Below are 17407 nucleotides of genomic sequence, written 5' to 3'. Positions count from 1 at the left end.
ATGAAAGGCAACCGCCTTACCTCCATACTATCTCTCCGGCCCCTCCCTCCCTTCTTCCTTCCCTTCCTCAATCCCTTCTTTCATTTCATTTCATGAATGAAAAACAAGTTGACCCCATGACTAGCAAAACTTATATCCAAGGGACCAAGAGAGATAGTCCAGGTAGTAAGTGCTTACCCTGAAAGTAGCTAAGCCTAGGGATTGGAGAGATAGCAGAGCAGTAGGGCATTTGCCTTAGACACAGAAGGACAGTATACCATATGGCCCCCTGAACCTGCCAAGAGTGATTTCTGAGCATAGAACCAGGAGTAACGCCTGAGTACTGCCGGATGTAATCCAAAAACCAAAAACCAAAAAAAAAAAAGTGGCTCACTCTAGTTTGATCCCTGTCACCACATATGGTACCCTGAGCACCACCAGGAACTGCTCCATACCTCCACTCAAACCTCCACTCAAAATAAACAAATAAACAAACAAATAAAAGGCCTATGTCCAAAATACATGAACACTAGACATTCTGTGAAACATAGTTCCCAAATTTTATAGGTTATATCTCAAAGACATTATATGGCAAAGAAAAACAGCCTCTGCTGGTGGATCTTGGACCAACCCTTTTTCAAAACAGATTTTTGGCTTCAGTCTATCTCTCTTCTTAACTTGCAAATCTTCCATCTTCCTCCTCTGGCCGGTTTTGAAACTACATAATTATCACACAGCAGGCATGTGGTTTATAAGGCCCAAGCATCTCCAAGATCCCCATTCCAGTCTTTGTTTCATTAGAGTTTGTCAATTTGACCTTCATTCCTGTTCAGTCATTGGTAACTTGCTGCATACATAGGCCCATGCAAACAGTGGATGCCTGTTTCTTTTTTCACAAGTCAGTGCTCACAACCTTTTGGATTATGCATTCTTTCATTTGTGCCAACTGGTTTAGGGCAGGGACCTGTGGACCATCCTCCCTCCAATTAAACCTTGAAGTGGTTTAAACATGGAAAAATGAAGATATCGAAGCAAAATCCACTGTTAGTGAAATTAGAAAGAAAAAATTTAACAATGGAACAGAGAAGACATTTGCTAAAATAAGCAGGAAAGATAATGCTTGACCTTCATAAGACAAGATAGTATGTTTATGGCACCTTTAGAAATGAGCAGTTTGGGGCCAGAGAGTTAGCATGGAGGTAAGGTATTTATTTGCTTTGCATGCAGAAAGAAGGTCAGTGGTTCAAATCCCGGCATCCCATATGGTCCCCCAAGCCTGCCAGGAGCAATTTCTGGGCGTAGAGCCAGGCTTAACCCCTGAGTGCTGCCGGGTGTGACCCAAAAACCAAAAAAAAAGAAAGAAAAAGAAATGAGCAGTTTGTCGAGTAAATGGCTAAAAGAAAAACTAAATTAAAAAAAATAGGAAGCGGCCTCTGACTCTAGACTCTAGAATGAGTATGTAAAGTTGATCAATGTTAAACAATATTTACTAAATCCTATAAAACTATGAAACTAAAGAAAGACCTGTGAGTCATATACAATAGAGAGAAAATTAACTGTAATATTTACGGAGCAGGTTCTGATTTATCATTATTTTGGGAGAAAGCCTGATTGTTCTTAGTGACTATATTTATTTTCTGCAGGGATATTTTATGAAGTCACGTAGGCTTAAGTTACATTTTATATGTAAGACTCAGAAAAAAAGAGTAAGTTTCCAAAATGTTATTTATAAAAGTACAATTCAGGGAAGAAATAAATTTCTATGACCTTTAATAACATAGGTAAGGTCTCCCATAAGAATAAGAAAAGATCATAAACAGTAATTTGGTCTTATTAAATAAGGATTTAAAATAAATAAAGATTTATTATTTGCCTTGGATGGGATTCATTCTGTCTATCCTACTCCTCACAGGAAAATAACAGAATGGCCATCAAAAGGGAATTGGTTTGGCTCCATCTCCAACTTGGAAACTGGCCCTCATTTTGGCCTGAGATGTGTGATATCTTTCCTTTAGTTTTTGACTTTATCTTAACCCTGGTGCTTCATCTAAGTTTGTACTTTTCACATCCTGTCCTTTGCAGAATCTTTTTGAACACATATCCCTCTGTCTTTCTATCACTAAGTACATTTATTATTTAATTTTTCCTCAAAGAAAATTTCTTTAAATAAAACTCTTTTATTTTACCTTTTCAAAATAGAGAAAATTGGGGCCAGAAGGATAACATGGCCAGAGGGCGTTTGCCTTGCATGCTGCCAACCTGGGACAGACCTGGGTTCAATCCCCGGCATCTTATGTGGTCCACTGAGCCTGCCAGGACCTATTTCTGAGTACAGAGTCAGGAGTGACCCCTGAGTGCTGACGGGTGTAGCCCCAAAATAAACAGACAACAACAACAATAACTAAATAAAATTGTTAAAACAAATTATGTGGAGATCCACAAATTCTGTGTAATAAATACTTAGCAACTTAAAAAAATGTAGAGTGAAAAGGATTTGGCTTCTCTGGGGAGAGAAGAATCATATCCAGCAATGCTCAGCGCTTATTCCTGGCTCTGTGCTCAGGGATCACACCTAGTGGCATTCAGGGGTATCATATGTGATGCTGGAGATTGAACCAATGTCAATAGCATGCAAGGCAAGTGCCTTAATCCCTGTACTATCTCTCTGACCTTGAGGCATCTTCTAAGTGAACTGGAGTAATAGAACACCACATTAACTAGAGTGACAGTAGAATTTAGTATATACATAGACAAAGTCTAAACAAATCAGTATTATACTCTTTCCAGCGGTTACCACGGGGGAGGGATGAGGATTGCTGAAGAATTCCCTGCCCTGATTGACATGTTTCTGTAGTACTTCTGGTTTTGCTTTTATACAAATATTTAGAACGTTTGATCAAATAGATTTTTAAAAAATATTTGAAAAATTGTCTGTTTACCATTCCTAACATTACTTACTAGGTATTTGAATGAAGAAGCAAATTTTCAGGATCGGAGAGATAGCACAGCTATAGCTGTGTAGTTGTAGGTTGCATGAGACCGATCCAGGATGAACCTGGGTTCGATTCCTGGCATTCTATATGGTCCCCTGAGCCTGCCAGAAGTAATTTCTGAGCACAGTGCCAGGTGTAACCCCTGAGCGCCACCATCGGGTGTGACCCATAAACCAAAAAAAAAAAAAAAATTCAATCACAAATAATTTTGCTCATATTCTCCCTGAAAAACTGTGCATTTAATGATATGGGTCAATAAATGTTTATATATATGCTCTCTGTATGCTTACATGTATGCTCTCTGCTGCCTGCCCACAGATAAATATTGGATTTTTAATGGTACTGTATTTTTTTTATTGCTGATATTCAATAAAAAACTTCAGTGCCAAGCTAGTCTGAGCAGGAGCCTAGATCACAATTGCAGCGACAGGATCTGCACTAGGCCACTCCTGTGTTTTCTGGGTCACTGTTATAACCTTAAACTAAGAAGAAAAGGAGAGCTTTGCTTATTCTTCCAAATCAAAGGAAGAGTATGAGAATTGTTTGAAGCTAAAAGGACCCATGTGATCTAGTGATGACAAGGCTGCTGGATGAAGAACTGGCAGTTTTTCTAATACACATTAGAGCCAGAGACAGATGGAAATGATAAGATTTATTAAAGGTTTCGATGTCAGGACACGATAACATGGGAAGCCTGACCGCAATCTGTTATTATAGGCCATTGTTCCCTTGCAGTCACTCCCACCGATGGCAGCAGAACACAGGGAAGGTGACAAAACCCATGGTCATGAGTAACCCTTTATTTCACTATAATATTGAGTATACAAGGCAGGTGGGTGGTTTGTGGGCTTTTTTGTTCATTTGTTTTTGTTTTGGGGCCACACCCAGTGATGCTCATTCAGGGATCAAAATTAGGTCAGCAACATGCAAAGCAAGCATTATACCCGTTGTATTATCTTTCCAGCCATCCTTCTGGCTTATTTGGATGTTGAATTACATCCAGTGATGATGTTCAGGGGCTACTACTGGCTCTGTCCAAGGGATCAGTCCTGGCAGGGTTGAGGGGACCATAAGAGGTGCCAGGTATCCAACTCAGAGCGGCTGTGTGCAAGGCAAGTATCCTATTCATTTTACTATCTCTCTGGCCCCAAGCACATCAATTATTTTATTGGTAAAAGGTATCATGCTCCTATGCTTGCAGCGGAAATAACTTCCCAGTTAAATTTCAAATGAAAAGGAATGTAATTTATTAGTTCTGGACAATAAAAACCCAATAGAGTATTGCCATCCTTTAATAAATAGAACAGACCTTATTTTTATTGTAAAAAATACTTAGTGTGGGCCTGGAAAGATAGCACAGCGGTGTTTGCCTTGCAAGCAGCCGATCCAGGACCAAAGGTGGTTGGTTCGAATCCTGGTGTCCCGTATGGTCCCCCGTGCCTGCCAGGAGCTATTTCTGAGCAGACAGACAGGAGTAAGCCCTGAGCAACGCTGGGTGTGACCCAAAAACAAAACAAAACAAAACAAAACAAAAATACTTAGTATGAAAAGCTTTGAAGTAACAACAAGCAAAAATAGTAGTAAAAAGATTATTCATTACTGTACTATTGTAAGTAATTTGCACTAAAACTTACGTCTTTATAATATACTTTTATCCATCTATCCAGTGGATATATATAGGCACTTATATAAAATTTACTTGTAAATATTACATAGAAAACGCAACAAAAATTGAGGCTAGGGTAGTGGCTCAAGTGACAGAGTATATGCCCTACATGTCTGAGATCCTGGGCTCAGCCCCTGTCAAATGGGACCCTGTGCAATTTTGGATGTGACCCCATAACAATTAAAAAAATTAGGGGGGGGAGGCTATTTAACTTTATTCTTCTAATCAAGAATTCTAACCAGAATTTTTTTTTTTTTTTTTTTTTTTTACCAACATCAATCAGAATACCTTAGGTTCTCAGAGATTCTGAAATGATTAAAACTTACCTTCCGAGGCTTCACCTTATCCTGTATGTCATACTGGCCAATTCCTTTATAGCTGATTCCAAGCCACCAAGGAAGTCCTTGTTTATCCTGGAAGACGGAAATGTATAAGAACCAAGACCTTGTTGTTAAGCCTTCTATAGGTGAAGTAATATTTACTAATTTCACCCTTTAGCAAGTATCAGCAAGTCAAAATAAAGCTATCTTGGTAAAAAAAAAAACGCTTCTTTTTTGTTTTTGGGCCACATGTGGCAGCACTCAAGGGTTACTCCTAACTCTGCACTCTCTCAGAAATCACTCCTGGCAGGCTCAGGGGACCATATGGGATGTTGGGGATTGAACCTGGGTCCATCCCAGATTGGTCACATGCAAGCAAATACCTACAACAAAACACTTCTTAAAAACCCAACTTATTATTAAAATTCCTTTATAGAGCGTCTTCAAATATGATCTAAGTCAAAACAGACCAGTTGTATTAATACCATCAAAACTTAAATATTACCATTTAATTAAACAGCTAGAGAGAAGAAATACAATGTAAGTAATTCAAGTTAGAATTAATCTATAGTTGCAAAGTCAGTTATCCATTTAAAAAGCAAAGAAAATAAGAAAGGCTCTTTGTTCTCTTGATTAGTAAGTAATCAGTTATAAAGGTCAGGGTAACTTTCAAAGAACTACAAAGATGAAAAAGTGGTTCCAATCTCTAATATTTATTACACACTTAATGAACATGACAATTCTAAAATATTTCTTAGAAAATTTACAACTCAGTGATAGGATATCTGAATAATGATTTTGAGGTACAGAGGGGAGAAAAATACTTCTTTTCCCATAAATTTATCTTTTAGGTCTTGCCAAAGCAAATGATGTATTGACTTAATGAAAAGCTTAGGCTTGGAGCTATATCCACTTGCAAACAATTCAAAGTAGTAGAAATTCAAGTTGCATTGGCATGTATGTTAGTACAGTATTCTCAGCATACAAGTACTTATTCAAGTTCCCCACCATTTTCTTTTCTTACATTTCCTTCCACCAATGCCTTCCCCCTACCTGCCTCTGTTGTAGGCATTTTTCTTCTTTCTCTTTTTCTTTATTCCCTTTTAGATACTGTGACTTACAATACTGTTACTGAAGAGGTATCGTGCATATTACTACATATCACTTGACTTTCTTTTAGAACCCAGTTTTTGTCCTAAGTGATCATTTCCAACTATCACTGCCATAGTGGTTCCTTCTTTGCCCTAATTGTCCCCTCCTGCTCTTTGTGGCAAACTTCCTGTCATCTCTAAAAGCCAATAGAGATGCTAACATCATATTTTATTATTATTATTAATACACACACATATATGTGTTTGGGGGCCACACTGGCAATGCTCAGAGGTTGCACAGGTAAGGCACTTGCTTTGCATGTTGTTGATCCAGGTTCGATTCCCGGTACCCTAGCTGATCTTCCAAGCCCACCAGGTGCGATTCCTGAGTGCAGAGCAAGAAGTAATCTCTGAGCACCACCAGATGTGGCCCCCAAACAAAAACAAAACAAGAGAATGCTTTGCTAATTTGCATGTCACTCCCCGCACAGGGGCCATGCTAATCTTCTCTGTATTGTTCTTTTTTTTTTTCCTCTCTGTATTGTTCTAATTTTTGTGTATGTGAAGCAAACTGAGTATGAGAATCAAAAGTACGTACCTTTACTGCATAATAATGGACTCCGTAGGTTGGCAGAGCTTCTACTATTTTCATATACCTATGGAAGTTAAATAAGTAATCTTTTATTATAAAATAGATGGCCTCCAAGCTGGAGTGATAGCACAGTAGGTAGGTCAAGCTCTGACCAGGGTTTGAACCCTATCATCTCAATTTGTTTACTGAACCCTCCAGAAGTAATCTCAGAATGTATAGCCAAGGGCCAGAGTGATAGTCCAGTGGTAGAGCTTCTGTTTGCACAATGCTGACCCGGAATGGACCCGGTTGGATTCCTGGCATTCCATATGGTCTCCCGAGATTACTGGAGTGATTTTTCAGCACAGAGACAGGAGTAACCCCTGAGCTCTGTCCAAAAGTATGCCCCTCCCCCCCAAAAAAAGAAAGAACACAAGGATGCAAGAGGAATCCCTCCCTGATCATCACCTGCCAGGTATGGACTATCCCACTCCTACCAAAAAAAAAAATAAAAAAAGAGGGCCCCTTGGAAAGTGATCCAAAGAAAGGAATTATAGGACTTTTATTATCACTGTAACTAATGTTTGACCAAGAAGGACTAGGAAAAAAAAACATTCTTGAGTATAAAATTAAATAAATGTATGGAAGTTGCTAATAAAACTCGCTCAATGGACAGAATGCTTGACAAGAGTTTTGAGAATAATACAGAATGCCACAACATTATCAGAAGCAACTCTGAAGCACAACTGGGTGTGACCCTCCAAGCCAAAATCAACCAAAAAAAATACAATATAGAAAATAATTTTTTGGCTTAGTGATAGTAAGGCATTTGCCTTGCAATGCAGCCAACCCAGGTCGGACCTGGTTTGATTCCCGGCATCCCATATGATCCCTTGTGCCTGCCAGAAGCGATTTCTGAGTGCAGAGCCAGGAGTAACCCAGAGTGCCGCTGGGTGTGACCAAAAAACAAAAACAGAAAAAAATCAAAATAAAACAGAAAGAAAAAAAAAGAAAAGAAAAAAGAAAATGTGCTGCACCAAACTAAAAATTTAAGTATTTAAGATAACTAAATGTAAAATTATGCAAGAAAAGAGAATCAACTTTTAGATCATATTTTAAGTAAGTATTGAAAATGCTCTTTCATATACAATTTAATCAAAAAAATTTTAGAAAAGCATTCTTCAGGGCCAGAATGATAACATAGCAGTAGGGCATTTGCCTTGCACATGGCCAGTTGATCCAGGATGAACTTGGGTTTGATCCCTGGTGTCCCATATGGTTCCTGGAGCCAGGAGCAATTTCTGAGCGCATAGCCAGGAGTAACCTCTGAGTGTCACCAGGTGTGGCCAAAAACCAAAAAAATAATTTTTTTCTTCATTATTAAAACTCTTAGAGGGGCTGGAGAGATAGCACAGCGGTAGGGTGTTTGCCTTGCATGCAGTTGATCTGGGAGGGACCTGGTTTGATTCCTGGCATCCCATATGGTCCCCCAGCCATCCTGGGGTGGTTTCTGGGTGCAGAGCAAGGAGTAACCCCTGAGCAATCTTGGGTGTGGTCCCAAAACCTATCAATCAATCACTCAATAAATGAAGTTTAAAAAAAAAACTCGTAGAAACACAAAGTTTAAAGGGACAAATTCTATAGCCTGTTAATTTGCTTTTTAATTTATTTATTTGGTTTTTGGGCCACACCTGGCGATGCTCAGAGATAACTTCTTGCTCTGCACTCAAGCACATGGATTATATGTGAGAAACCTGAGTTCAATCCCCAACAATGCATGATTTCCCAAGCACTCTTGGTGTAGCCCTAAAATAAATATATATATAAAAAAAAAGTCTCCCCTAAAAAAAGTAAAGCAATGGTACTACCATGTGTATTTTCAATACAGTAGTTTATAGTGTACCTCTTAGACTTTATAGAGTAGAGCAAATTCTATAGGACTTTGTGCCCACAGAAATTAAGTTTGTGTCTAAAGCATATTGACTTTATTTGTGTTTTATTCATTGGTAAGGATCAAACTTAGGATATTTAAGTTATGAAAGGTGCTACAAGAACTTTACTACTAGGCTACAACCTCAGCCCCACTTTATTTCTTCACAGAGACCTTCTCTGGTAGTGCTCAGGCCCACATTTGCTTAGAGGCAAATTAGGCAATGCTAATGGGGATTGAGGTTAAGGTCTTAAGTATGTTAGGCATGTGTTCTGATACTTAAGTAATCTCTTTGGTCCCTACAAGCTGACTTATTTTTTATTTATTTTTATTTATTTATTTATTTATTTATTTATTTATTTATTTATTTATTTTGGTTTTTGGTTTTTGGATCACACCCGGCAGTGCTCAGGGGTTACTCCTGGCTCTACACTCAGAAATCGCTCCTGGCAGGCTCGGGGGACCATATGGGATGCCGGGATTCAAACCATCGTCCTTTTGCAGACAAGGCAAACACCCTATCTCCATGATATCTCTCAGGCCCCAAAACTAACATTTTAATAAAATTTTGAAGACCAATTGCTCATGACTTTGTAATTAGGTTTTTTCTTTGTTTTGTTTTGGGGCCACACCCAGTGGCACTCAGGGGTTGTTCCTGGCTCTGTGCTCTGAAATTACTCCTGGCAGGCTTGGGGAGACCATATGGGATACCGGAGATTGAATCCTGGTGGGCCACATGGAAGGCAAAGCCTTACCCACTGTGCTATAACCCCAGCCTGGACTTTATAATTAGTAACTCAAATATTTCAAAAAGTAAAAGAAAATTATTTTGGTTAATTGTACTTGAATTGTATCAATCATCAATTCAATTACATAGCTAGGATTCTACAAATAAGTTGGGCTCCACAGTCAAGAGCATTTTTTCTTATCTGGGGCCAAATGGCTCCCTGTAGGCTGCCAGGATAGACTAAGGGTTCATAGATGAAATAAGAGGACGGGGTCCACAGGAAGGCAATAGGTCAGAAGAACCAGGTTGGAAAAGATTAAGAAATACAGGACAGGTCTGGAGCTATAAGTACCAAACTGTATAGATTTTAATTTGAGCCATAAAGATAATGATTCAGGGAAATAAGAACTCTGTGTTTTTTTAAAGCAACAGTGCTTCCAAATATGACCACTATCTTGTTCATAAATCCATTATATGGTTCCCTGAGCATCACCAGATGTGATCCCTGAGTCACATGTCATATGTCAGGAAGAACCTGACATAGGAGAAGTGGCTCCCAAACTTAAAAACAAACAAATAAAAGAAACATATCATCTTAATTTGTTGCTAACAGTATTAGGAAACAGATTACTCAGGGCTGGTGATAAAATGCAGCAGGTAGTGTGCTTGCTTAGCATGAGGCCAACCTGGGTTTGATCCTCAACATGTTCCCCTGAGTGCAGAGCCAGGAGTAGCCTCAGAACATTGCCAGGTATGACTCAAAAAAGAGGGGGGGATGGAAGGAAGAGAGGGAGAGAGGAAGGTAGGGTGAGAAGGAGGGAGGGAGGGAAGAAGAAAGAAAGGAAGGAAGGAAGGAAGGAAGGAAGGAAGGAAGGAAGGAAGGAAGGAAGGAAGGAAGAAAGGAAGGAAGGAAGGAAGGAAGGAAGGAAGGAAGGAAGGAAGGAAGGAAGGGAGGGAGGGAGGGAGGGAGGAAGGAAGGAAGGAAGGGAGGGAGGAAGGAAGGAAGGGAGGGAGGGAGGAGACTCAATATCAATGCTGATAATTTAATCTAGAGTCACAGGGGCCAGATTGGTAGCACAGTGGTAGGGCATTTGCCCTGCACACAGCTGACCCCGGACAGACTTGGGTTCGACCCTCGGCATCCTATATGATCCCCTGCGCCAGGAGCAATTTTTGAGCACAGATCCAGGGGTAACCCGTGAGTGCCTCTGGGAGTGACCCAAAGAAACAAAAATTATATATATATAAATAGTCACAAATTCTGTTTGGTTTGCTAGAATCTAAGACTTAGAATTAACTGTAACCTAAATGCTGATGTTAGAATATGGTATGTCTTTGCTTAGAAATAATATTAGAAATAACATTACCTTGGCTTCTGTACGCTGCTTGCTTAAGTTAACTGCTGTAAACTTGGCTTTGGCTTTGCTGTGAGCCTAAGTACAGCCATGACAGGCTGCAGTTTTAAGGTAGAAAGATTAGGCCCAAGGGGCCGGAGAGATAGCATGGAGGTAAGGCGTTTGCCTTTCATGCAGGAGGTCATTGGTTCAAATCCCGGCGCCCCATATGGTCCCCCGTGCCTGCCAGGAGCAATTTCTGAGCCTGGAGCCAGGAATAATCCCTGAGCACTGCCGGGTGTGACCCAAAAACCAAAAAAAAAAAAAAAAAAAAAAAAAAGAAAGATTAGGCCCAGAAGAACAGCCAGTTCCTGGAAGCAGGCCCTAGGGTTAAATGCTGGGAATACATTCATATAAGGCTAAACAGCAGCAGACAGAAAGCCAGATGACACCGCACCCTGGATCTGGCCTAGGTACTCCTTAAATTTGACATGTGAGTCATTCTCGAATCCTCATTTCTTAGGAAATGTTGGACCCCAGCATGCTGGAATAAACTCTTTTATATTTACATTACTGCCTGTCTCCCTTTGGATGGCAGATCCTGAGTTCTGGACTCAGGTTCACAATACACTAAAATTTCCACAGGGTCCAGAGAGCTAGCATCATAGGTAAGACACATGACTTGCATGCAGCTCACCTGGGTTTGATCTCTGGCACCCCATCTAGTCCCTCAGACCCTGCTAGGATTGACACAAACAATGGAAAGAGTCCCTGGGCATAAACCTTTCTGTAACCAAAATAATTATTTTTCAGTGTCAATTGAGGCTTAAAACTCAAAATTTTGTGTTGGGGAGATAGTTCAGTGACAAGACATAGGGCAGTGTGTGTGTGTGTGTGTGTGTGTGTGTGTGTGTGTGTGTGTGTATGTGTGTGTTGTATGGAAGAGGCCCATGTTCAATTCCTGTCATCATATGGTTTCCTAAGCACTTAGCCAGGATTAGCTCCTGGGCACTAATAGATGTGGCCTCCAAATATAAACAAATAAAAATATATACATATTTATGTGTGTATATATATATGCAAGGAAAGAATAATACTTACTGAACCACAGCTTGACCTCTGGTTAGACCTTTGATTTTCAAATAATGTTCAATTACCCTGTCCTCACTGTAAAACAAAGAAATAAAAAAATATGGCAATGTACGATCAGATGAATCACAACTCAATTAAAGACCCTCAGGTGGCTATTGAAAGGCTGAGAAAGAAGCTTTCACCCACTTATTTGGGAACTCGAGACTGGCTGACATTTATAGCTTATTGATACCTAAGCTTTAGATATGTGTGAGCAATATTACAGTGAATAGGGTGCTTACCTTGCTTCCAGCACACATGGGTTCAATCACTGGCACTCTATATCATCCTCAAACCCTGTTAGAAGTGATCCCTGAGCCAGGAGTAAGTCTTGGGCACTGCTGGAATGGACCCGTCCAAAATTCTGGGTATTTTAACGATCTATTTTATGATTTTTTAATTTAATATAAATGTTTACATAATATATGGCAATATTAATTTTTAAAATACATTAAAATAAAGGTATCCATTTATCAAATGGAAAACTAATATCTTTAGAAACATCTAAATGGAATATAACAAATACAAAGTGATGCTATTAAAGGGAGTTAGATACATTGTTGGAAGGGCTGGAGTGATAGCACAGCAGTAGGGCATTTGCCTTACAGACTGCTGACCCCGGATGGCCCTGGCATCCCATATGATCCCTCGAGTTTGCCAGGAGTACTTCCTGAGTGCAGAACCAGCAGTAACCCTTGAGTGACTTTGGGTGTGGCCCCAAAACAAATAAACAAAAACTGCTGGATAATGAAAAAGTTTTTAAGAAAGGCCATCAACAGAGAGCCTCTTGGGCCCAGAGAGATAGCACAGCGGTGTTTGCCTTGCAAGCAGCAGATCCAGGACCTAAGGTGGTTGGTTCGAATCCTGGTGTCCCATATGGTCCACCGTGCCTGCCAGAAGCTATTTCTGAGCAGACAGCCAGGAGTAATCTCTGAGCACTGCTGGGTGTGAGCCCCCCCCCCCCCCCCAAAGAATAAAACAAAAAAAAAGGCCATCAACAGAGAGCCTCTTGAAAAATTGGATAGTGACATGCAAAAAAATAAAGTTAAACCACCCACTCATGCAATGTATAAAAAATGTTAAAGATCAAATTAAAGGTCTTGACATTAAATTAAAATACACTGAGGAAGGGGCCAGAGCGATCGCACAGCAGTATGGCATTTGCCTTGCATGAGGCCAACACAGGAAGGATCCCAGTTTGAATCCCCACATCTCATATGGTCCCCCGTGCCTGCCAGAAGCGATTTCTGAGCACAGAGCCAGGAGTAACCCCTGAGTGCCACTGGGTGTGACCCAAAAACAAACAAACAAATGGAAAAATACACTGAAGAAAACATAGGTAAGATTCTTTAAGTACGTTTTCAATGATATGACCCCATTGGCAAAGAAAACAAAAGAATAATCAGTGGGGGAGGAGAGTAGGCATTGGTGGTTAGGAATGTGCACTGATGAAGGGGGGTGTTCTTCTTATGACTGAAACCCAACTACAAACATGTTTGTAAGCATGGTGCTTAAATAAATTTTTTTAAAAGAATAAACAAATGGGAGTCTATTAGACTATTAGTCTATAAGACTAAAAAGCTTCAGTAATATCAAAGAAATAAGAGCCTTTAATAAAAATAAATGCCACTGATCGGGAGAAAACATCAGTACATCATACATCATAGAAAGGGATAATATCTAAGATTTGTAAATGATTCTCAGAAGTAAAAAAACTAATAAACTATCAAAAATGAAAAGAGATAAAGCCAGAGCAATAACATAGCAGGTAAGGCACTGCTTTGCATGCTTTTAACTAGGTGCAATCCCTATCATCTCATATGGTTCCCGAGGCCAGCCAGGAGTGGTTTCTGAGTGCAGAACCAGTAGTAACCCATGAGTAATCCCTGAGTAACCCCTGACCAGATGTGGCCCCACCAAAACAAAAACAAGACAAAAACAAAAAAAGGAAAGAGATAAACATTAAAATGGTCAAAAAGTAATAAGACATGTTCATCGTCACTGATTATCAGGAAAATGCAATTTAAACAATAATGATATTGCCTCAAATCAATGACAATGGTCTATGTCAAAAAGTCTGGAAACAGTACGTGCTGGTGGGAATGTGGTAAAAAAGAACTCATGTTCACTGCTAATGGAATTGCTCTTTGGAAAATGATTTGGAAATTTCTCAAAACATTATGAATAGAGCTTCTGCATGACTCTGCAAACCACTTCTGGATATCTAAAAAAACCAAAAAAACTCATCCCGGAAAAAAAAAAAGCAAAATATGCACAACTGTTACAATAACATTACAATAATCAAGATCTAGGAAAAAAACCAAGCATGTAACGACAGATGAGTGGATTGTGAAATATGTACTCAATGAACACTACTCAGTTATAAGAAAAAATAAAATAGAGTTGTATATAGTGCTTATAATACATGTTGCAAATATGGGTTTTGAAATATAATAGTGTAAATTTTTTACTATTGTAAAAAATGAAAATAAAAAAACTAGAGGAATGTTAGGTAGGGCATTTGATTTGCCTGTGGTCAACCTGGGTCCCTGAGCATTGCCAGGAGTAATTTTTGAGTGCAGAGCCAAAAGTAAGCCAGCTATGCCAGGTATGGCCCAAAAGTGAAAGAAGAAAGTAAAAAAAAAGACCATTAAAATATTAGATGTTTGAGAATTTTTTTGTTTTTTGGGGGGAGTTGTTTATTTTTGTTTTGTTTTTGTTTGTTTGTTTGTTTTGGTTTTTGGCTCACACCTGGCAGCATTCAGGGGAACTCCTGGCTCTAAGCTCAGAAATCGCTCCTGGCAGGCTCAGGGGACCATATGGGATACTGGGATTCAACCCACCGTCATTCTGCATGCCAGGCAAACACCTTACCTCCATGCTATCTCTCCAGCCCCTTTGAGGGAGTTTTGTTTTTTTTTTTACCACACCCAGCAGCACTCAGGGGTTATTCCTTGTTCTGTGCTTAGAAATTACTCCTGGCGGGGCCGGGTAGGTGGCGCTGGAGGTAAGGTGTCTGCCTTGCAAGCGCTAGCCAAGGAAGGACCGCAGTTCGATCCCCCGGCGTCCCATATGGTCCCCCCAAGCCAGGGGCGATTTCTGAGCACATAGCCAGGAGTAACCCCTGAGCGTCAAACGGGTGTGGCCCAAAAACCAAAAAAAAAAAAAAAAAAAAAAAAAAAAAGAAATTACTCCTGGCAAGACTGGGGACCAGATGGGGTTGGAATCTGGCTTGGTCCCAGGTAGGCCATGTGTAAGGCAAACTCTACCCTTGTGCTATCACTCGGGCCCCTAGATGTTAAATATTTTGTCATTAAATTGTTCTGAAAGATTTAAAACTGCTTTGAATCTGTTCAATCTAAATATTTTGTTATCATTTCTTGGGGATAGTTTTTGTGACTATATGAGGATAACTTTATGACCATAATGAAAAGGGAGTTAGGCTAAAGTTTGGCAACTTTTAATATCTTACAGCTATTATACACTATTTTCAGACAGATAACTCTTTTATTCATACCTCAACTATAACATAAGAGTAAATGTTTATACCTCTCAATACCAGTAATCAATAATAATCCACTTTTGTTATATTTCCTAAGCAACTGTCACTTAACAATGATCCATTTAGAAAGTTCCAGTGGGTATGTAATGTAGCCTCAATCCTCTCACTGTTCATTTGAGAATTATATTCCAGTTCAATCAATGTTGAATATTTACTTTGTAATCAACTTTTTATTTTTGATTTTTGGGCCATACTCGGTGATGCTCAGGGGTTATTCCTGGCTATGCGCTCAGAAATTGCTCCTGGTTTGGGGGGCCATATGGGACACTGGGGGATCGAACCACAGTCTGTCCTAGGCTAGTGCAGGCAAGGCAGACACCTTACTGCTTGCGCCACCTCTCCAGCCCCTGTAATCAACATTTTTAGGGGAAAGGGAAACCATCTCCAACATCCAGAGACTTATACCATGGAAAGCATATTTAAATGGAATGTAAAATATTCAAAAGAAATTTTTTTTCTTAAAATATTGTGGTATGAAAATAGTAAGACAGACTCAAAGATACGATCAAAACTTAAAACTATTCTGGGGCCATAATGATAGTACAGCAGAATGGGTAGGGTGTTTGCCTTGCATACAGCTGACATGGATTCAATCCTGGCATCCCATATGGTTCCCTGAGCTTGGCCAGGAATGACCCCTGAGCACAGAGCTAGGCATAACCCCTAAGCCAAAGACCAAAATCAAAACCAAAACCAAAAACAAAACAACAAAATAAGACAAAACAAAATTAAAAACAGAAAAACAAAACTCAAACCATTCAATGATTTTTTTTTTTTTTGGGCCACACCCTGTGAGGCTCAGGGGTTACTCCTGGCTATACGCTCAGAAGTTGCTCCTGGCTTCTTGGGGGACCATATGGGACGCCGGGGGATCGAACCGCAGTCCGTCCTAGGTTAGCGCAGGCAAGGCAGGCACCTTACCTGCAGCGCCACCGCCCGGCCCTCAATGATTTTTTTTGCCAGAGAAAAATATTTTGATCATTCTGGTCACTTCTGGATATTAAGAAACCCCTGTTCAAAAAAATAAAAACGCTTTTATAACACTTTTATAATACTCTGCTAGATTAAGCCCACTTAAGCATTATTAAGAATTAAGTTAATAAAAAAGTCTATGACAGACTTTTCTTTAAAGAAAATTTCTTTATTTAAACACTATGGTTACAAACATGTTCGTAGTTGGGTTTCAGTTATAAAATGTATACCCCCCCTTCACCAGTGCAACTTTCCCACCAACAATGTCCCCATTTTCCTCCTCTCTCACCCCTTGCCTGTCTTTGAGACAGGCATTTTATTTTTCTCTCTATTATTGTTATGATAGTTGTTAGAGTGGCTATTTTTCTAACTGCACTAACCACTCATTGTGGGCTGGTCCTTCTGGCCTTCATCTCTATTGTCTTTGGGTGTTTTAAATCTCATAAATGAGTAAGACTATTCTATGTTTACCTCTCTCCCTCTAACTTATTTCACTCAGCATAATAGTATCTCTGTCCTTCTATATATAGGCAAATCTCATGACTTCATTATTTTCCAACAGTTGCGTTGTATTCCACTGTGTAGATGTACCATAGTTTCTTTAGCCACTCATCTGTTGTCAGGCATTTGGGTTGTTTCCAGTTTCTGACTATTGTTAATAGTGCTGCAATGAATATAGGTGTGCCGAGGACATTTTTATATTGAGTTTTTGTGTTCCTAGGGTATATCCTGGGAGTAATATTGTTGAATCATATGAGAGCTCAATTTCTAGTTTTTTGAAGGAATCTCCATATTGTTTTCCAGAAAGGCTAGACTGGACAGCATTCCCACCAGCAGTGAATGAGAGTTCCTTTTTCCCCACATTCCTGCCAGCACTGGTTATTCTTGGTTTTTTTGTTTTTGTTTTTGTTTTTTGGTTGTTTTTTTTTTTTATTTTTTTGGTTTTTGGATCACACCCGGCAGTGCTCAGGGGTTACTCCTGGCTCTATGCTCAGAAATCGCTCCTGGCAGGCTCAGGGGACCATATGGGATGCCGGGATTGGAAACACTGACCTTCTGCATGCAAGGCAATTGCCTTACCTCCATGCTATCTCTCCGGCCCCGATTGTTCTTGTTTTTGTGATGTGTGCC

At 39.7% G+C, this 17407-nt stretch overlaps 1 protein-coding gene and 1 pseudogene across 1 annotated transcript in view; both read right to left on the bottom strand.

Moving 5' to 3' along the window:
• Nucleotides 1–17407, bottom strand: part of FRMD4B (FERM domain containing 4B) — a 253675-nt gene that overhangs the window by 48862 nt on the left and 187406 nt on the right. Inside the window, exons 9-11 of the mRNA XM_049777265.1 lie at nt 11713–11778; nt 6648–6705; nt 4965–5051 (exon numbers count right to left, since the gene is read on the bottom strand). Coding sequence (XP_049633222.1) covers nt 4965–5051; nt 6648–6705; nt 11713–11778 — 211 coding nt within the window. The remainder of the gene's footprint in view (nt 1–4964; nt 5052–6647; nt 6706–11712; nt 11779–17407) is intronic.
• On the bottom strand, nt 6495–6625 carry LOC126014570 (uncharacterized; annotated as a pseudogene).

This window comes from Suncus etruscus, chromosome 7, assembly GCF_024139225.1.
Source record: "Suncus etruscus isolate mSunEtr1 chromosome 7, mSunEtr1.pri.cur, whole genome shotgun sequence".
Taxonomy (NCBI): domain Eukaryota; kingdom Metazoa; phylum Chordata; class Mammalia; order Eulipotyphla; family Soricidae; genus Suncus; species Suncus etruscus.
This window is presented reverse-complemented; position numbering and strand designations above follow the sequence as displayed.